Raw genomic sequence first — 21845 nt, forward strand, 5'->3', positions numbered from 1 at the left:
CAATAGTATAGTAGTATAGTCCTTCAGCAACAGTCAGCAGTGAAACTGTTAAAAAAAAAACTCTAAAATATATTGTTTTCTATCTTTGACTATATTTATTGTGTCATGATACATTTAAGTGTCAGAAAGTTAAACATGAAACTTGTACTAGAGACTATATACTATTGTGATAATATAAGAGGAAATGGTGGGAGAGGAAAATGGGAGGGAGATGGAAAGGAATGAATCTTTATACCTACAAAAATGTATTGTGGAAAACAATTTAAAAATCCAGTAAGCAAGTTACAATAGAATTCCTAACGGATTTTTAATATGTAGAACCCATACAACGTGGAAATGACTTTACACATATACAGGCAACAGAAATCACAAGAGAAAATAGACAGTTCTGTAACAGCATTTTTAAAAATTACTTCCATATCTTACTAACATTAATTAGAACAACTTCTTGCACTTAAGTGATTTTAATTAACCAGTTTTTAGTGAAAATCTGAAATCTGCAACTCAGAAAAGGTAACTTGGACACTCACATCACAACTCTATTCCCTGAAAAGAATTGTTAATGTAAAGGAATCTACATCTTAATTTCAGAGTATTTCACTAGCACTCTGTCAGAAAAGTGCTTTTACAGGATTATTACAATTCTTGTTTCCACTGTCACTTCTGTAGGAAATTAGAACTGGCTCTAAGAGAACCAGGGGACCTCATCCTGTGAAAGCTAATGCATTTGGTTTTCAGTCACAGTATCATAACTAGGGGTGCCCTAATTAACTGAAATAGGGCTCAGAGGACTGTTAAAGGAAATCTGAGTCTCCCCAAAATCTAGCAAAGTTTAATTCTCGCTCAGAATACTCATCCAAACAAAAATTCTCTTTGTGAAGGGCCTTACATAAAAGTTTCTCAGTGAATTCCCAACTTCCCAAGACCGGGGCCTTCCGGCTTGGAGTCGCTCTCCTGTCCCCTCTGGAACCACCCCACGGAGCATGAGAGCAATAAATGAGCTACAGAAACTACATTTTACACGGTGGAGCCACCTCGTCCCGTCAACACCCGTCCATCTAAAGTCTCCTTCAGTCCGGGCACGTGGGGACAAGTCGGGGTTTTCCTCGCCAACCGTGCAAACAAGGGCAGCACACCCCCCACCTCCGACAGGTGCGGCCCCCAACGTGACCACAGCAGCTGCTCCTCCCGCCGCTCCCAGCCTACGAGGAAGGACAGGCTGTGGCCGCGGCACCCGAACGAGCAGAGGGACTGGCCTGACCGAGCCTTCTCTCGGGATCGCTGGCGGAGCGAGGACGGAGCCGGTTCCAGCCAGCAGCTGCCGGCCAGGGCTCCGGACCGTCGGCCCCGCCGCCGGGCACGACGCCCACCGGGGCCGCAGGGAACGTTCGACGGCGCCCGCGAGAGGCGTGGCGGCGACGGGGGCGGGTTCGCGCGGGCAGCAAGCCAATCCCGGCGGAGAGCGAGCCTCGGGCATTGTGACGCAGGGAGGGGGCGGGGTGTGGGAGGGTGGAGCTCGAGGGTTGCGGGCGCGCGCAGAGTGGGAGTGAGGCGCTGGGCGCGCACGCGCCTGAGCGCGCGCCCGGTGGGGCGGGCCGGGACTCGCTGCTCGCACGCCCTTGGGCCCAGGCCGGGCGCGCTTTCTCCCTTCCGCTTCCTACGCGCTGTCCGCCAGCCGGTGTATGTGTGGTAATACCATGTCTGCTCCGCTACCCGCCATCGTGCCCGCCGCCCGGAAGGCCACCGCCGCGGTGAGTGGCGGATCCGGGGGCTCCCGCAGGCCCTGTCGGCCCGCCGCCGTGCCCTGCCCCTCGCTGGCGGTGGGCGTCGCGTGCCGAGGTGGGGGCAGTGGTCGGTGCGTCCGGGCCTGCGCGTGGCGGGGCCCTCTGCATTGCGGCGGAGATTCGACCCCTGGATGGGGATCTGGGTCTGAGCCTCCCCTGCCTGTTTCTGCCGGGTTTGCGGGAGGAGAGCAGCTTAATCCACGAGCAAATCGCTTTATTGTCTCGCCTTGCGCTCTTGTCTTAAGTGAAAGAAGTTTGAAGCTTTGATATCTTTAACACATCCGGAGTGCTGATTTTTAGGGAAGTTTGTGTGAGAATCTGAAACTTATTTTTTGGCCCTGGAAGCTCCTATTTGGGATGGGAAGATGTGAAAGATCTGTGAGATCCTGCTGGCTTGGTTGGGACAGACTGCTCTTCTTAGGATCCGGTAATTTGCTGTTGAAAATGTGGACCGGGGACTTCTCCCGTGTCTGTTCTCTGAGGCACTACTGGGTGAGAAGTTGATTCACCCTTTTGACATTTAAAATCGTGCTACGGAGATGAGCTGATTTACCCCAAGTAGCGTCCTCAATGGTGTCTTAGACTTGCATTCCCATTTTTCCACCTGAACCAAGGCTACGGGCAAGGTGTATACCAGTTCTACATAGCTTTATTTAGGCTTTTCATTAATTCCCCCTTCTTCTCTTCTAGGTAATTTTCCTTCATGGATTGGGAGATACTGGGTAGGTACCTTTCTTAGTAATGGTTATGAAAATAGGGTCATGCAGTTCTGTCTACGTAGTCTTTGGTTTACTGATTAAGGACACTATTTAAAGTTGTAGAGAATAGACTTGCTGGACCCTGGGCAGTGGCCTAACAGCTAGAGTACTCACATTGAACGTGGTAGGATCCCATATGGGCGCAGTTCTAATCCCGGTGGCCCCGTTTCCCAATCAGCTCGCTGCTTGTGCCCTGGGAAAGCAGTCGACAACGGCCTAAAGCCCTGGGACTCTGCACCCATGTGGGAGACCTGGAAGAGCTCCTGGCTCCTGGCTTTGGATCAGCTCAGGGCCGGCCACTCAGCCGCTTGCGGAGTGAATCATCAGATGGAAGATTTTCCGCTCTGTCTCTCTTCCTCTCTCTCTATATATATCTGACTTTGCAATAGAAATTAATAAATCTTTTTTTAAAAAGTAGGCTTTCTGCTGATCTTACAGTCTCATAAGGAGATTCAGCCCTTTTCATTTCAAAGCCCCCAAGATTTTTTTTTAAAAGTTGTTTTTTTTTGAAAGGCAGATCAAGTTTACAGAGAAAAGAGACAAAGATCTTCCATTTGCATTTTCATTCCGCAAGTGGCTGCAACCGCCTGAACTTAGCTGATCTGAAGCCAGGAGCCAGTTCTTTCTAGTCCTCCAGGAGGGTCCAGGGTCCCAAGGTTTTGAACTGTCCTCTACTGCTTTCCCAGCCACAGTCAGGGAACTGGATAGAAATTGGAGCAGTCCAGAAATGAACCTGCGCCCAGATGGGATCCCAGTGAATACAAGGGGAGGATTTAGCCACTAAGCCATTGCACTGGGTCCTTACTATTTTTAAGTCTTTCTGGAACACATTAAAATTGCACAGTACTTGTAAGTTGTTTTGGGTGTTGGATGCCAGGAGCGAGTGGAATCTTTAGAGACAGCGTGCAATCCAAAACCTGCTAGGGAGCTTAAAATTTCACAGCAGGTTGAGAAAAACTGGTTGATTTTGCCAAGAGGAAGAGGATCCTGTGGTGCTGTACAGTGAAGCATTCAGTGTTTCCTTGAAAGAGAAATCGGTAGAAGCACAGACAAGCTTTATCAAACACAGTCTTTGGTGCTAACTTGATATGCACAATTTATAGTCTGTCTTTTTTCCACATTGAGAGGTTTTTGTTCTTATATTTAAGCAGCTGATAACTGTTTGAAACTTAGGTATAATGTGAATGTTGTTTAAAAGTGTAGAGTTGCTTTTTGCTGTTTCTAAACACAGAGGATGAAAAGTAGAAAACTGTATCTAACCATCTATCTATATGTGTCGGATTTTCTCTCTACCCTTCCTTCCTTGGCCCACTCTAAGTATGGTCAGTGTGAGTCTGTATTCCTCATCTTGGGAATAAACCTTACCACTTTCTTAACAATTAAAAAAAAGAGAGAATTAGAAGAAAACTGAAAATTTTGATAGAATAACAAATTATATATTTTTATTAAGATAAGGCATTGGGATACAATCATGTGATTTGTTTTAAAGGCAGAGTGGTAGACATCTTCCATCTGCTGGTTTGTCTCTGAAGTGCTCTAACAGCTGGGGCTGGTCCTGTGAAAACCAGGAGCTAGGAACTCCAGCCTGGTCTGCCATGGGGATGGCAGAGACCCGGGTCCTTAGGCCATCTTCCACTGACATTGCCGGTGCGCTATTACAAGCTGGATTGGAAGCACAGCAGTCATGCCTTAAACTGGCGCTTGGTTAGGGATGCAGTTGTCCCAAAAATGGCTTAACCAGCTTTGTCAGAACACTGGTTCATAATAGAAACATGTTGACTAAAATATCAGTGATTGTTTTTCCTTTTTTTTTTTTTTTTAAGATTTACTGATTTTACTGCAAAGTCAGATATACAGAGGGGAGGAGAGACAGAGAAAGATCTTCCATCCCGATTCACTCCCCAAGTGGCTGCAATGGCCAGAGCTGAGTTGATCGGAAGCCAGGAGCCAGGAGTCCTCCTCTGGGTCTCCCACATGGATGCAGAGTCCCAGGGCTTTGGGCTGTTCTCCTCAACTGCTTTCCCAAGCCACAAGCAGAGAGCTGGATGGGTAGCAGAGCTCCCAGGACATGAACCTGTGCCCATGTGGGATCCTGACATGTGTAAAGCAAAGACTTAGCCACTAAACTACCATGCTGGGACCCTGCTTTTACTTTCTGAAGTGCTTGTTTCTTGGATGTGCCAATTGACTTGCTTTTCCTTTTCTTCAGTTGGCCTAAAATCTTTTACAGCAAGCAGGCATTTAGTCTAGAGGTTAAGATTCCCACCTTCCACATCAGAATTTCTGGGTTCAATTCCTGAATCTGGCTGGATTTCAGCATCTGACTCTAATCTAAGGTAGAGCAGGACGCAACAGAGAGGGCTCAGTTAGGTTCCTGCCACTTCAATGGGAGAGCTGGATTGAGCACCAGGCCTCTGGCTTCAGCCCACCTGTTGCAGGCACTTGAGAGTAAACCAGTGGTTGACATCTCTTTCTTTCTGCCTCTCAAATATATTTTTGTTAAATGTCAGAACATTGTGTAGGTGTGTATCTTGGCTATGTTAAGTGGAAAACAGCGTATGTTATGATTTCTTTGCCATAGATAACAGTTTGTCACAGTTGAAATTAATCTTTTCCTCTTTCTTTATTTTGCTTTTCTTCATAACTTTTTGTAAAGGGTTGATATTTGATTTTACTTGAAAATCAAGAGTTAAAGAGAGGAAGATACAAAGAGAGGGATCTTCCATCCACTGAATCACTCTGGCATGTGTATGGTTGCAGTGGCCACGGCTAGGTTGGGCTGAAGCCAGAAGCCAGATGCTTCTTCCAGGTCTCCTATATGGATGCAGGAGCCCTAGGCCTTGGCCATTCTCACTGCATTCGCAGATTATAAGCAGGGAGCTGGATTGGAGTGGAGCAGCCAGGGCTCGAAGCAGCATGTTTATGGGATGCCAACCCTGCAGGCACGGGATTAGCCTTATAAGCCACCACACTAGCACCTCTTCATAACTTTTTTAGTGATTTAATTTGTGGTATATTTAAATCTTTTTAATTCATAATAAGCTGAAAGAATATAATCTGTATTCACAGTTTTGTGATGTCAATGGACTTTTTGAAAAATTTCTATTGATTATTTGCTTTGAATCTCTATTATTTAATAATTTTTTTAAAGTCATATGAGGAGGCTGTTCCATTAGGTTAGAGCAATTGGTCAAAGAGTGTATTTTGGGGGTAAAACTGCTTTATGTGATTGAAACAGAATGAATTTATAGCAGCATATCTTGGGGAAAAGCACAAATTAAAAATGATTAATAATAACTTGGAAATAATACTTTGGGCACAAATAGGATAAACTCAGGAATACACAAGGTTTAGCCTGAAATACAGTTGCACTGCTTTTTAATTGGATTGAAGAATTGGAAGGCAACACTGCAACAACCTCTCTTACTCGCAGATAGTGAGTAACCTACAAGGCCTTTGAACTGCCAGGAATCTATATCTAAAGCTCTTGTGTTTTATCATAGATTTTTCTATCTCTAGCTAAATGATATGTAAGAGCTATGAGAGGAGAAAATAGCCAAAGTATTATGTGTTAGGAACAATGATAAAATTAAATTTTATTCTGTTTCTCTAGTAGCTAGCTTTCAGGCTTTCATTCATGATAAACTTTGTAAGGAGACTTGACTTTGTAAAGTGTAAGGGAATAAGGTTATCGTTCGTCTTAAGCAACCATGTGAAGTCAAGATTTTATATGTACTAATATTCTGAGGAACATTGTTGCACTTGTATTTCATTATGGGTTCTAATAGTTAGTTGGAAATTGATTTTATGAATGTGGTTTTAAGTGGCTGTGCATTCCCAAAGCTATAATTAGCTGAAATAATACCCCGATGTCTATGGCTGATTTAGGCATCCCTGAGGTCATTAACACAATTCCTGAAATAGAAAATACACTGGTGATACACTTAGATATTGAAAAAGATGGGAATTGAAATAACATGTATAATGCATTATAACAGCAACCATGGGAAACATTTTATACTCTAGCTATTCTGTTATCTTTGACCATAGAAAACATTTTATATACTACCTATACTAATATATATTGTATTGGCAGGAGTAACAGAAAGTTTTGGTTTTTAAAATGTTGCTTGGATGACTTTGTTGCAAAGGTCTCTAAAAGCTGTATTCTGCCAGATAATGTCTTGATTGCTTGAACTGTCTGATCTTGGCCAAAGCAGGGAGCTGGAAGGGAAGCCGGGCTGTCGGGATTAGAACCAGCACCCATGTGGGATTCCTGCATGTTCAAGGCAAGGACTTTAGCCGCTAGGCCACCATGTTGGGCCCAACAGAAGGTAATTCCAACTGCAGAATCTGCAATCTAGTCTCAGCCAGCTCATTCTCTGTATTGCTTACTCCCACAGCACTAGAGGCTGCATCGGCACTGAGCAACAGGGATCCCAGCGAGGCCAACCTCAGTCAGTTCTAGTGACTTCAGTAGCAGTGAAGTCAGGAAGTCAGAGGAGACCTCAGCAGTTGGTTTGTAACTGATTTACAGTTCTAAACCCAACTTGGTTCAATCTGAAAAACTATCTGAGTTGGATGTGCTATTTAAAAAAATTATTTTGGGGTCTGGCATGATGGCCTAGTGGTTAAATCCTTGCCTTACATGCGCCAGGATCCCATATGGGCTTTGGTTTATATCCCAACTGCTCCATTTCCCATCCAGTTCCTTGCTTGTTGTCTGGGAAGGCAATGGAGGATGGGCCAAGGCCTTGGGATCCTACACCCACGTGGAAGACTCAGAGGAAGCTCCTGGCTTCGGATCGGCTTGGCCCTAGCCAGCCATTTGCAGCCACTTTGGGAGTGAGTCAGAGGATGGAAGATCTTCCTCTCTGTCTCTGCTTCTCTCTATAAATCTGAGTTTCCAATTATAAAAAAAAAAAAGATTGTATTGGGACATAATATAATCAAGTGACCAAGTCTTAAACATTCAGCTAGTTACATTTTTACATAAACACATTCATATAACCATCAAGACACAGAATATTTCCAGTTCCTCAGAAGTTTTCCTTATTCCTTTCCAGCCATGATCTTCTGTCCCAGAGGTAGCCATTTTTCTGATTTCTATCACTATAGAAGAATTTTTTGCCTGTCCTTGACCTTCATGTAATATGGAACTGCATGGTAGATCTATCTCCAGTTCCTATTACACATTGTATTTTTAAAGTCTGTAAATTCAAACACAATTTCTTATTGACTATGCTATTGTGTAACTGTGCAACTTTTTAAGTAAATACAATCTTTTTGTGAAAAGAATTTTGTATTATCAGGGAACTTCTCCAGTTGTTCATCTTTACTGCTTCTATCCCATTTTGTATGCCCTTAGTCCTGCACTTTGTCTTTGACTCTGTCATTCTTTCTTCCCTCTTTGCTGTATATGTATGTATACTGGGCACTTTAAGGCATGCATGGGAAGATGGAATTAAAAGAAAAGTTTCTTTTGGTGCAAGAAAAGTTGAAAGCCATACATGAAAGAGTCTGTAGAATATCTGTGAAAAAAATGCATGTTATGAAAAAAATGTGCAGGACTTTGAACAATTTTAATGCTGAAATGAACTTCTAATTCTCTTTTTTTAAAGTACCCTGGTATGTGTGTATGTGTGTGTGTGTGTAATAATTACATAATGATTACGAATCTTTTTTTAAACTCCTAAGGTCAGTCTGCAACATGATCGTTTATCTCCTCTAAATATTCCATTGTGCATTCTCCATGCACAAGGATGCTTCTGTGTGGCCAGCACGCTCCAGATTCGGAAATCAGAACTGATCCATCAGTGCTACACAACCCACACACCCCATTCAAATTTGGCCTACCTTCCCAACTGTGTCTGCTTCCTTCCTGGTCTGGGAGCCTTTCCAGGAATATGTGTTAATTTTAGCAGTCATGGCTTCAATCTGAAACAGTTTACCAGTATGCCTTTCATGTTCTTTACAGTTTTAAAGAATACACCTTAATTACATTGTGTGTGTTTTCCCCTGACTGATGCCCATCTACTAGTTCCTCATGACAGGGCTATTTTTTATTCACCCCTTCTCCTCCACTTGTATTCAATTCATCTGCTCATACACATACAGTTCATCTGTTTAAAGTGTGCAGTTGAGTGGTTTTGAATATATGCTTCATGAGTTGCAACTGTCACCACAGAAAATTTTGGAATATTTCATTGCTCTTTCTTCATCATTCCTAAACTTCTCAAAGCCCTGACCAAGGCAACCACTAATCTATTTTCTGACTTTATAGTTTGCCTGTCTTAACATTCCTTATAAATAGAGAAATACATTGTTTTATAACTGCACATAGCATCATACTTTCAAGAGCCATCCATGTTACAGCATGTGTCAAATTATGTTTTCTTTTATTGTGAATTGTTCTTCATTGTGTGGATATGCCACAAGTTGCTTGTTAACCATTGGATGAACCTTTGATCCTTTCCTCGTTGGAGCTAATGGTGCTGCAAACATTTGTGCAGAGGGTATTGTGTGCACCTGTGTCCACAGTACTCTTCGTTAGAGCTCAAGAGGTAGATTGCAAGAGGTAGATACACGTAGAGCCTTGCGTCATGTTCACCCTTTTGAGAACCAGCCAGCTGTTTTCTAAATTGACCACACTGTTTATATTTCGACCAGAAGTGTGTGAGAGTTTTGAATTCTCTCCAAACTCTTTAACATTATATTTTCTTTTAGCATTGTCTTTTATTATCTTTTTGCTTGCAGCCATCTGTTGCATATGAAGTGGTCACTCAGTGATTTTGTTGCTTTTTTCCTAGTGACTAGTGGTGTTGAGTGGGGTTTTTTAAAATTTCTTAGTTGATATTCATGGGAAAAATCAGAAGGCAGTATCAAAAAAGTAACTATTTCTGGCCGAAATGGCAATGCTGATTTATAGTTATTTTCTACATTTTGAAATGTATGTGTGTACCCATACACACAAGGAAAGATATATATGTATGTATATACATAAGAAAATACTGAAGTTATAAGCCTGTAGAGATACTAGATAACTGATTTACTTAGTCATTTTTTTCATGTAAAATGTAGCTATATCATTTGTCTTGACTGTCTCATAGACACATTTTTGCAAAGTTGTAAAGAAAATTTTTAAAATCTGTTATTTGAACATTTTAAACGCTGTAGAAATCTATGAAGATACACGTATTGCTTTTCAGAAACCATAAAACATCATCTTTTTGCCTAATGAAAGCTTAAGTTAACAGTCTGAATTGTTTCCAGGTTTTTAACAATGTTTAAAGTTTGTACATCAGAGAGTCATGTTTGTCCTTAAAAATTTTTTTTAAGTTTTACTGTTACTAACTTATTAGGTGTTAAAACAGTTTCTGACAGTAGTATTAAAATAATTTTCCCCTAGGCATGGATGGGCAGAAGCCTTTGCAGGTATCAGAAGCTCTCATATCAAATATATCTGCCCGCACGCGTGAGTATTTTTGTCATTTTTTGATCCAAACTCTGGAGACAAACAATTGTGATAGCTTAAATTTTTCAGAAAAGCATTTGACTGTAATTAGTTTTTATCTTTGATTTAGTTTAAAAATAAAAATTAGTAAAATTCTTTAAAATGATGCTTAAGTTAATTTTTTTCCTTTTTTTTTTGGTTGCTCTTGTTGAGGAAATTAAAAATTGCTTAGAGGTCAATTGTACTTAAAGCTAGAAAAATTATTACAGATGCACAATTATCTTCAATGTTAAATTTGTGTGTGGGATATCTCTAAAACAGATTTACAGGTAAAGTTTTTGAGAAAGCTTATCATGTTGAAAACAAATTTTGCTAATTTTAGAGGTAGTGAAGAGACACAGAGTTTGGAGACTCTCAGATTTGGTTTTGGGTTCTGGTTCTGCAAGGGTGGATCAAGGGGAAGCTAGTACATTTTAAGCATATTCAGAAAATCAACGAAACTGCACATTTAGGACAGAAAGTTGTTCAGCAGCAAAAGCCATGAAGTGAAAAAGACCAAAGGGTTCTAGTGCATACTGGGTTAAGAAGGTATTAGCAATAGCTGTGAGACAGATACATGAATATGAAAGAGGGCATGGGAAGAACTGTGTCTAGAACATCCTTTTTGTCCTGAAGCACAGTATCTGTCTTCTGTAGACTACAGCTGAGCACTATGGCTTGTGGTGGTTATATCCTCTATTATTCTGATTATATAAGAGACAGGGTTCTTAATTATGGTGAATTTACTATTATATTCTTTACTTGCACCAAGATTGAATTATTCTAAGGCCTAATGAAGTATGCTTTCTCAATGAAATTGTTATATGATTTTTATAATTTATTAGGTAGACGTGTGTCATGCTCCAGCAAGATAATGGTAGGGTATGGATGTAGTATATATGTGTACATGTTCTTGCCTTTTGTATTTAGTTTACTTCTGATCATCCAGCATAGATTTCACCCTACACTTGAATTGCATGCAGTGGACATTCGAACAAATCTTACACTTCTTTACTTATTTAGCGGTTTCTTCATGGAGCAGATCCTTAGTAAAGAAATTGAATCTAAGCAAAAGTATGGTCTGAGCCTGTGGGAATCAGTGTTGTGGTATCTGCGCTCATATCCAAAGCTGCTTGCTTACCAGTCTCCCATTTTGTGCACTTCTAACTTGGTTCTCAGTTGCCCTTCTCGTGTTTGAGAATCTAAAGTGATTAATTCGTAAGGAAGGATGTTAAGAAAGGGAAATGTTTGTGTTTGATAAACTTAGTCCTTCACAGCTGTTGCTGTGTCTACAGGACACATTGGGAGGCATGGAGAGCACGTTTGTTCAGGTGTGTTCATGGCAAACAGCTCAGATGTTCAAAATGTAGCAAACAGTTTTGTGTGAATCTCAAAGAATTATCTTTTGTTAGTGGAATTTGTTGAATTCTAGGCAGTAATATTTTTATTTTCTTGTTCTTTTTTTCTTTCCTACACAGACCAGTTATGCCTGTTACATTAAATATGAACATGGCCATGCCATCTTGGTAAGTAAGAATTTCCTTATTCAACAAAATCTTTTTTATTATGAGAAGTGCTGTTGTGTACCCAGCAGTTTTAAAGTAACTCTTTTTGATTTGCCAAGTGCCATAGTTTAAATGTAACCTTATATATTTAAGGTTTTTTACTTTTGCCTTGGAGATAGAGTTAAGGAGCTATCCAAAAATAGAGAAACGGGAGAGAATGAGTAAATAGAAATGTAGGAAAATATATGCTTTTGTTTATGGGGCTGGTTTTGCAATATAGCAGGTTAAGCTGCCATTTACAGAGCCACTTGCCCCTATGAACTGTAGTCCAGTCCTGAAACTGTTGATGCTGGAACTTTCTCACATTAGAATTTGAATGTAGTTAAAGTGAAAGAAACACATAGAATGACACGTTTGTGATCTCAATGTTTTAGTTTCTGTGGACATTTTAATTTCCTATAATTTCAAGTTTTAGAGAATATCTCTGGTTAATCCTTTTTGTTCATACTGTTGTGAGTAAAGTAAAACACACTTACCAAGAAGAGATTTTCTTAGAATCAATTGGTTTTTTTAAGATTTGATCCTTTTTCCAGGTTTGATATTATAGGACTTTCGCCAGATGCACAGGAGGATGAACCTGGAATTAAACAAGCAGCAGAAAATGGTAAGCACAGGCTATTCCAGAAATACAGGATTATAATGATTCAGGAAATCCTGGGACTCATCAGCTATCCTGTTTATATGATATATGTAACAGTATTTTTTAGAAATAGAAGTATTAATTTGATGTTTTTCTCATATCACTTATTGACTATAGAAAAAAGTGCTGTTATTTTTTTAATAAAAGGAACAATTTGAAACACTGAATCACAGATTGTATCATCTACCTAACAACCTACAGTGAAAACGTCAACTTCTAGGAGCAAATGCTTGTGGCTAATTGAAAAAAAAAACCAAACTGTATAGAAATAGAATTGAGGGCCTGGCGCGGTAGCTTAATGGCTGAAGTCCTCACCTTGCACACACCTGGATCCTATATGGGCACCAGTTCTAATCCCGACAGGCCAACTTCCCATCCAGCTTACTGCTTGTGGCCTGGGAAAGCAGAGGAGGACGGCCCGAAGCCTTGGGACCCTGCACCCGTGTGGGAGATTCGGAGGAGGCTCCGTTCTCCTGGCTTCGGATCAGCACAGCTCTGGCCTGTTGTGGCCACTTGAGGAGTGAATCATCAAACGGATGCTCTAACTCTCTGTCCCTCCTCCTCTGTGTACATCTGACTTTCCAATAAAAATAAAATAAATCTTTAAAAAAAAAAAAAAAAAGGAAAGAAACAGAATTGTTCATAGATGAATGCATTACCCTTTCTTGGTAAAGAGCTATTTAAAAATTTTGTTTGAAGATTTACTTCATGTAGCACCTGAGACAATTTATTGTGGAAGTACGTTCTAATTTTGTGTTTCAAATTTTTCATCTATTTCTACTTTAAATCTAGTTTTTTAACTATTTTTCTTATTTTAAATTATGTCAGTGGACTGAAAGTATCAGTGATTAATTCTCTGTCATTTTTAGTAAAGGCTTTGATAGATCAAGAGGTGAAGAATGGCATTCCTTCTAACAGAATTATTTTGGGAGGATTTTCTCAGGTAAGAAAGTATGAATGTTATGCTGATACCATGAGTATATTTATTACGAAATTCTTTTTTAGGCAGTTTTGACTGATACATTTCCTTTGCCTCTGAATTTAGTTTGGACTGAAGCTAATTAGCTGCTACCACGTGCATCCCTTTGCTGTTCAAGTTGTCGGACTTTTTTGAACAGTGATCTTCACCTTTGCCTTCAGACTCAAGTAGAGTTTGGAATAGTGAATTAAGCCATGCGAGTTATGAGTATTGGCTCCAGTCACGACTGCCCTGCATCCATCCAGACCAGCTTTCTGCTGTTGTGCCTGGGAAAGCAGCAGAAAATGGTCCAGATGCCTGGAGTCCTGCTCCTCGTATGGGAGGCCCACATGAAATTCCTGGCTTCAGCTTTAGCATAGAGTGTATTGTCTTAAAATAACCAAGATGTGGACCCAGCGCAGTAGCCTAGCAGCTAAAGTCCTTGCCTTGCACACACCAGAATCCCATATGAGCGTCAGTTCTAATCCCGGCAGCTCCACTTCCTATCCAGCTCCCTGCTTGTGACCTGGGAAAGCAGTTGAGGATGGCCCAAAGCCTTGGGACTCTTTGGGACTCTACACCTGCATGGGAGACCCAGAAGAGGCTCTAGGCTCCTGACTTCATATTGGCGCAGTTCCACCCATTGTGGTTGCTTGGGAAGTGAATCAATATATCTGACTTTCCAATAAAAATAAAATACGTCTTAAAAAACAAAAATAACAAAGACATGTAGTTAAGTTTCTAAATTAACACAATACGCGTTTTATTAAATGATGTTCTAATAACATTAGATGCTAAGACCTTTGTTCTAAGAGAAAACTATTGCTAAGAACAGTAGGGTAGGAGACCTTATTTATTACATAAAATAGGTTTTAAATGTTAATATGTGATGTTTACTCTTAGCACTATTTTCTTTGTCTTTTTCTCTTTCCTTGTATACTTTCTCTGCAGACACCATCTCCTCACATTGACCTCACATCTTTACTCTGCTTCTCAACTGTCTCCAAGGAACTCAACCCCACAGCACTCTAGCTTCTAATTTGTGAATCTCCTGAATCAATAGCTTAGGATTCAGAATTCTGGAATCATCTAAAAAACAGAGTTCAATAGAAAGAGGTTATTAAAACAATACAGTAAAATGTTATGATTTAGTGTTTGTTGAAATTCACAGATAATGTACATTATAATGTACATGTAGGAACATGAATGATTGATTCACAATGGGAAGTACATGTAAAATTCTCTATCTGTGAGTCATGGATTGCATAGTACAGAAATCAGCTCCTGGCATCTTAAGCAAAAAGGCGTGAGCTGAGTGTGGCATCAAGTCAGGGCCGTGAAGGGTGAGAGAGGCACTGTTTCAAGAAGTGACCCGCACTGGGAAAGCCATCAGGACTTCCTCCCCATCCTTCCTCTCTGTTCGTTTGCCTCTCCATCAAGGGTTGCCCTCTCAGTTTTTGTACCCTTTAACTTTCCCAGTCCTTGAGTTGATGTGAGTTCAGCCACTCAGATATGACCTGCCAGTCATCTGGATCCCAATTCCACAATTCTCTGAGATAAGGAAAAAAAATCCCATGTGGTACAGTGACTCATGTGCACCATCAGAAGAGGGGCATCTAGGTGTCTGAGGGGTATATGTCCCAGAGCACAAGGTGTATTTCCCAGAGCTGTGTGCGCAGGTATTCTGCAGTGTCTACAACACAGCCCTAATTATTCTGAATTCTTATTTTAAAATGCATACTTTGGGGATTAGATTGGATTTTATGCCTAAGACTCTCCAGAGCAGAAAATAGTTACAGATATTCAGAATATTCCTTTCTTGTAAAAAGATTTATTTGTTTATTTGAAAGGCAGAATTACAGACAAAAGGGAAAGATCTTAAGTTCACCGATTTACTCCCCAAATGGCTGTGCTGGCCAAGTCTGGGTCAGGCTGAAGCCAGGCCTTCATCTGGGTCTCCCATGGGGAAGGCAGGGTCCCAACACTTAAGCCATCTTCTACTTCCTTCCAGATGTGTTAGCAGAGAGCTGGATCAGAAGTAAAGCAGCTAGGACAAGAATCAGTGCCCGTGTGGAATGCTGGCATCTCAGATAGCAGTTTAACCTGCTCTATCTTGTCGCTGGTCCCCAGACTGTTCCTGAGGCACACTCTAAGTTCAGAGGACTGTGTTGTTCACTGTATCTTGGCTAATCCAATAGTATGCTCTCTGTGTAGTGAAATGGTGTGGTGTATATAGACCCACCTCTTGTGTGATTTTTTTTTTATTTGACTTTTTAATGGATGTTAATAAAAGAACTTTCTGAAGTTCCTGCACACAGAATATGTGTTCATTAACTTTTCCCGCTTGTATTTCCAGGGAGGAGCTTTATCTTTATATACTGCTCTTACCACACAGCAGAAACTGGCAGGTGTAACCGCACTCAGTTGCTGGCTTCCACTTCGGGTTTCGTTTCCACAGGTATAGTGTCGGATGCAACATGGAATTCCTGGGCTAAAAAGTAACAGATAATGCTGGGAACGGGGCCGTCCTTTTTTTTTTTTTTTTTTCCTTTTTTTCCTTTTTTAATGAAGAAACTTTACTTTTAAAAATGTAACAGGTAGAATGAGGGAGGGGTGAAAGGAAAGAATTGAGAGAGCTCTCACCTGCTGGTTTACTGCCCAGATAGTCATGATTTACTGTCCATGGTTTACTGTCCATGATAGTCAGGGATTGAGCTGAGACAGGAACCAGAAATTCCATCTAGATCTCCCTTGTGACACAAATTGAGCTGTCATGCTGCATCCCAGAGTCTGCATTACCTGGAAGCTGGAGCCAGGAGCCAATGGCAGGTGTCTAACCCAGGCACTCAGGACATGAGTGCCTTCACAGCACGCCACAGAGCCACCCTGGCCTGTACTTTCTTTCTTTCTTTTTTATTATTTTGTTAAATTTATTTTGTTTGCTTGTTTCTTTGTGGGTCTCAGTTTTACATGGTGGGGACTGACTCTGTTTCAATCTGGGCTGGATACTGTTCAGTTCAGAGCAAACACTTTTCCACCCAGGCAGAGGGAGCTTTCCCGAATGGAAGGAGATACCAGACCAAGAGTTCTTTCTCCAGAGATGGGGAGGGCTACTGCAGTCACTCCCACCCAGATGGACCAGCCACGTGCATGCACCAGCTGCTTCCCCAGGAAAAAGTCCAACTGTGCTCCACACACAGGAAACAGAACTCCCGGAACAGCAACACCGCCCCCCAACACTCACTCATGCACACGCACGGGGTCCTCCTGACTGGCTTGTGGCCACCAGCTCCATCTCACTATCCTTCACCAGCCCCATTTCCGCTATAGTGGCCACTAAATGGCATTCAAACTTCGGGCTGAAGAGGCTTGGATCTCAGTGCAGGTTGGGGGAAGGAGGAAAGAGGGAAGGGAAGCGTCCTCAGGGCCCTGGCCTGTACTTTCTAGAGCAGTTTTAAGTTCACAGAAGAACTGAGGCGAAGTACAGAACTGCCAAATGTGTGTTGCCATACACATACAGCCTCCTTCATACTATAGGGGTACATTTGTTACAGTTCATAAACCTGTACTGGAACATCATTACCACCCAGCATTCATAATACATCAGTCAATCTTTTTTGTGTAAGAATCTTCTTAGACTAGGCCCGGCATGAGGGCCTAGACAGCTAAATATTTACCTTGCATGTGCCAAAATCTTGTGTGGGTGCTGGTTTAGGTCACAGCTGCTCCAGTTCTCTTCCTGCTCTCTGCTTGTTGCCTGAGAAAGCAGTAGTGGATTGCCCAAAGCATTGGCACCCTGCACCCACATGGGAGACCCGGAAGAAGCTCATGGCTTTACATTGGCTTACTTCCAGTGGTTGTGGCCACTTGGGAAGTGAACCAGCAGACAGGAGATCTCTCTCTGTCTCTTATTCTATCAATCTGCCTTTTAATAAAAATAAATCTTTAAAAGAAAGTGAATCATCTTAGTCTTTGGTGATAATATTGCTAGTGATTGTATGTCTTTATGATAGCAAACAGAATGTGGTAAGAAATCTTGACATAAATCTTGTATTTGAAGAGTTTGATAGGTCTTAAGCTATATATAGAAATTAGGGCTATTTTTAACACAAAAATATTTTTGGATGTTCAGTGTGTTCTATGTTGGATAGCAGATTTTTGCCATAGAATATAATTCCTATAAATATTCAACAATGAAGTGGTGTACTGCATATTGGAAAAGAGGTGTAAACATTTTCAAATTCATTGGTAAATCTGAGTCTTGGTTTTTTTTCACTTTTTCTTTGCCAAAATATAATGTAAATGCAGATTGAATATCCTTGAATCAAAAATGCTTGTAACTGGAAGTATTTCAGATATCAAAGTTTTTTGGGTTTTGGAGTATTTACATAGACTTCACTAGTTGAACATTTGAATCTGAAAACCTGAAATCTGAGGTATGACTTTGAGAGTTGGAAACATTCTGGATTTCTAGATTGAGATGTTCAGCCTGCAATCACGTATTGTGTGTTCCCCTTTCTAGCTACAGTTTTATGTGTCTAACATATGTTCTATTTGTGTTTTGTTTTGCTTTGTTTTTTGTTTTTGCAGGGTCCTATCAATGGTGCCAACAGGGATATTTCTATTCTCCAGTGCCATGGAGATTGTGACCCTTTAGTTCCGTTAATGTTTGGTTCTCTTACTGCGGAAAAACTAAAAACATTAGTAAACCCGGCCAATGTGACCTTCAAGACCTATGAAGGGATGATGCATAGTTCATGTCAGCAGGTGAGTGTCTAGAAGCAGTAATCAAAGCCATAGAAGCAGTTTTCTTCTGTAAGATATTTTCTTTCCTTTTTCTTTTAAAAGTCTTATCTGAAAAGGAGAGTTACAAAAACAGAAAAAAAGAATGAGATATTCTGTCCACTTGTTCACTCCCCAAATGACTGAAACAGTTAGGACTGGGGTCAGGTTGAAGTCAGAAGCCAAGAGCTCCATCTAGACTTCCACGTGGGTGCAGGGGCTTAAGCACTTGGCTTGTCTCTTCCACTGCATTTCTAAGTTCGTTAGAAGGGAGCTGGATCAGAAATAGATCAGCTGGAACCCAAGGCTTAACATGGGTCACAACACCAGGCCCTTCATGTGGCGTTTTCAAGATAAATAACATTTGCCTACTTGGGGACTTAGAGGACTTAATGTGTGAATAAATTTTTCTTACGTCATTAGATAGAAGTTTATTCAGTTTAGTTGGATTGATTGTTATTTACTAGTCTTATGCATAATTCAAAGACAAATGGTAAACATTCCTTTTATTAGAATATAACAGGTAAAAATTTAGAGCTCCCTGATAATGCACCTGAAAAAGCAGTGAAAGATGGCCCAGGTGCTTCATGCCCTGCCGCTTATGTGAGAGACCTAGATAGAGTTCCAGGCTCCTGGCTTCAGCCAATAGGTGGAAGATCTCTCTCTCCTCTTCTCGCTCCAACTGTCTGTCTTTCAAATTAAATAAACTTTTTTGAAGTTTATAAAAAATGTATGTTTTAAAAACCCTCTGAATGAATTTCAGTTTTTAAATGTCAAATAGCTTTACCTTTTTTAAAAATTTATTTTTGCCCAATGTGGGGGGAGCCTAGTGTCTGAAGTCCTCGGCTTGCATGCACCAGGATCCCATATGGGTGCCGGTTTGTATCCCAGCTGTTCCACTTCCCTTCCAGCTCCTTGCTTGTGGTCTGGGAAAGCAGTCGAGGATGGCCCAAAGCCTTGGGACCCTGTACCCATGTGGGAGACCTAGAAGAGGTTCGTGGCTCCTGACTTTGGGTCAGCTCAGCTCTGGCCATTGTGGCCACTTGGGGAGTAAATCAGCAGATAGGAGACCTTTGTCTCTCCTCCTCTTTGTAAAATCTGACTTTCCAATAAAATATGTAAAAATATCAAAAGTAAAATTTATATCATTAAAATAAATTACTTGAGAGTTAGAAGGAGATACCAAAAGAGATCTTCCCAATAGCTGGTTCACTCTCCAGCGTGGCTGCAACAGCCAGAGCTGGGCCAGGTTGAAGCCAGGCACTCTATCTGGAGCTCCCACGTGGGTGACAATCAGTCACTTGGGCCATCTGCTGCTGCTGCTTCTCCCAAGCCAACAGCAGGGTGTAGTGGATTGGAAGTGGAACAGCCAGGACTTGAACCGTCATCTGTATGGAGATGCTGGCATTGCGGATATTGACTTAATGTACCATTCCACAACAGCCCTGGAAGCTAACTGTCTTTTCAATGTACAATGTTAACCATCTTGGGTAATACTCTGATATGTCTGATATTCTGATTTCTCTTGAATTAACTAATTACCAAAAAATGAGTTTTGCATTGCTTAAAGCACACTATGAATTTGGTTAATGACATTTTAGTGGCAATTTAATTTCTGATGACTGCTTCTTAAACCACTTTATTTCAAACAGGAGATGATGGATGTCAAGCAATTCATTGATAAACTCCTACCTCCAATTGATTGACGTCATTAAGAGGCCTTGCGTGAAAATACACCAGCATCATTGTAGTAGAGTATAAACCTTTTCCTGCACCTGGTCTTGAAACTTCTAATGTTTGCAGTGTTAAAATGTTTTGCAATCATATGCCAATGACACTGACTAAAAGATGTCTCCTCTTAGGAAATTTATATTTCAGTTTATATGTGTATTTGTAAAATATGAACCACAATATACTGGTATTAACTTAGGTGAAGCAGCTAGCTTCCTTTTCTTAACTATGATTTAGCAAAATTATAAAATACTGTAGTCAGATTTTTTTATTTCATGATTTGGAAATTAATAGGTTAAGGAACTTTTGTTCAGGAATAAATGAGCGGTTAAGATATAAAAGATTTTTGCATGCTGTGACTTTGATTGGATTTATTCCAAAATTGCTTAGTCACCATGCACTATCTGTATTTTTATATGTGTACTCATACATGTAATGATTGTAATACATAATAATAAGGAGAAGGTATTACATTATTCCTAACAATAGGGATAATGCTTCTAAGTGTCAACAAAGAGTAATATTTCTCTCTTCAAAAATTAGCCCTTTTATTTTGGGGACCAGCCTTTTCCTTAATGTCATTTCTGTTTAATATTATTTTCTTCTCTCAAGAAAAAAATCAACATTCTTGCTTGATTGTCTTTCATAGCAGTCCAAATATTGCTTTCCTGTCATAGACAGCCACTGTCAATAATGCTGTAATTTGACATTTGAGTCACAGACCTATGATATTTGAAATCTACAGTGTAAAAAAAAAAAAGTAAAATTTCTGTGTAACTTATTTCAATTAACTGTACCTTAGTCTAAACTTAGACCTGTTTAGTGATTAGAATCTTCAACCCAGATAACAAATCATCATGTGCTTTTATTTTCTGTATGCAACTGAAAGAGTAATTAAATTTTATTCTAGTATGTTCTAAAATAGTAAAACAAGTCTAAAAACTAATTTCTGAAATTATTTAGTTTCCTGATAGCATAGTTTGTTTTCTGTGCACTATTGCTACTTTAGGAAATAAGCGATCTATTAGGAAAATGTTTTTATGTGTCAGTGATTTTAAGTTTCATTTATTCAAGTGATTTTAATTATTAGTTTTTTGTGCTGACATTAAAGTGGTAATCATTTGATTTTAAATAGTCAAAAATCCCAGATCACTAACGAAAATTATTGAAAACAAATTTGTGGGTAAGAAATGCTAATCAGATCCATGCTCTGTGGTATAATTACCACACAGTTAATATATAGCAGAAATGGATGCTTGGTATTTCTGAGCTGTATTCTCTTTTTTAATTATTATTCCAATTGACCAAACAATGTTAAGACTGCATCTTCATAAATAGGTGCTAATTGGTAATGAAAATAATAAGTAATAGATTATACAGGATGTTAATTAAGCCATATGTTTATGTCTGGATTAAAAATTTTTAAACAATCATTTACTAAGTCATTTTGCTTTACCTTGGAGAACATGAACTATTGTTTCGGTTCTATCAATCAGCAAGATGTTATTTATGGAAAGAAATGTTTCATTAAAATGATGTGTTGTAATGTAGAAAAATTTCCACAGTTTCTATCAATATGAAATAAAACTTAATTCTGTCTTTGATTATTGCCATGGGATTAATGACAATAATAAAAGGAAGAAAAACAGCAAAGCAATTACAAGAACATACATTCAGAGGTCACGGGAGGCCTTGGTGCAGTGGCTCACTGGCTAAATCCTCACCTTACAAATTCTGCGATTCCATAGTGCTGGATCCAAGTCCCAGCTGCTCCACTTTCTGTCCATCTCCTTGCTTGTGGTGGCCTGGGAAGGCACTGTAGGGTGGGCCAAAGCGTTGGGAACCTGCCACCCATATAGGTGACCCATAAGAAGCTTCTGGCTCCTGGCTTCGTATCAGCTCAGCACTGGCTATTTGTGGCCATTTGGGGAGTGAACCAGCAGATGCAAGATTTTTCTGTCTTTTCCTCTCTATAAATCTGATCTGATTTTTTAAAAGCTCAGAATTCTTCATGATGGTGTGATTGGCTTGAAATAGTAACATTAAAAAAAACCTCATTGCTCTTTCTTGTTAATAATTGTAGTTTCAACATGCATTTAGTGTTCTTTTTTTTCCCTTTTAATGTAATGGATTTT

At 40.2% G+C, this 21845-nt stretch overlaps 1 protein-coding gene across 5 annotated transcripts; it reads left to right on the forward strand.

Annotated features, from left to right (window-relative positions):
• Nucleotides 1-1593: 1593 nt before the first annotated feature.
• On the forward strand, nucleotides 1594-21314 carry LYPLA1 (lysophospholipase 1). Of its 5 annotated transcripts, none has more exons than XM_040972563.1 (9): nucleotides 1594-1751; nucleotides 2475-2506; nucleotides 9951-10016; nucleotides 11513-11560; nucleotides 12133-12203; nucleotides 13109-13182; nucleotides 15554-15655; nucleotides 17788-17964; nucleotides 19632-21314. In XM_040972563.1, exons 1-9 carry the CDS (start codon nucleotides 1683-1685, stop codon nucleotides 19683-19685), a joined length of 693 nt encoding a protein of 230 aa, XP_040828497.1. In that variant the 5' UTR covers nucleotides 1594-1682; the 3' UTR covers nucleotides 19686-21314. The 5 variants fall into 5 exon arrangements, with proteins under 5 accessions (XP_040828497.1, XP_040828499.1, XP_040828500.1 ...); XM_040972565.1 differs by having other exon boundaries at nucleotides 17830-17964; XM_040972566.1 differs by lacking the exon at nucleotides 15554-15655.
• The last annotated feature ends 531 nt before the right edge of the window (nucleotides 21315-21845 follow it).

This window comes from Ochotona curzoniae, unplaced genomic scaffold, assembly GCF_017591425.1.
Source record: "Ochotona curzoniae isolate NIBS_2020 unplaced genomic scaffold, NIBS_Ocur_1.0 contig_2318, whole genome shotgun sequence".
Taxonomy (NCBI): domain Eukaryota; kingdom Metazoa; phylum Chordata; class Mammalia; order Lagomorpha; family Ochotonidae; genus Ochotona; species Ochotona curzoniae.

Excerpts from the sequence above, each read along its gene's own strand:
- LYPLA1 (XM_040972563.1), top strand. The coding sequence starts at position 1,683 with ATGTGTGGTAATACCATGTCTGCTCCGCTACCCGCCATCGTGCCCGCC. Across the intron at positions 2,507-9,950 it reads CATGGATTGGGAGATACTGG|GCATGGATGGGCAGAAGCCT; the intron begins GTAGGTACCTTT and ends ATTTTCCCCTAG. Across the intron at positions 13,183-15,553 it reads TTTTGGGAGGATTTTCTCAG|GGAGGAGCTTTATCTTTATA; the intron begins GTAAGAAAGTAT and ends TTGTATTTCCAG.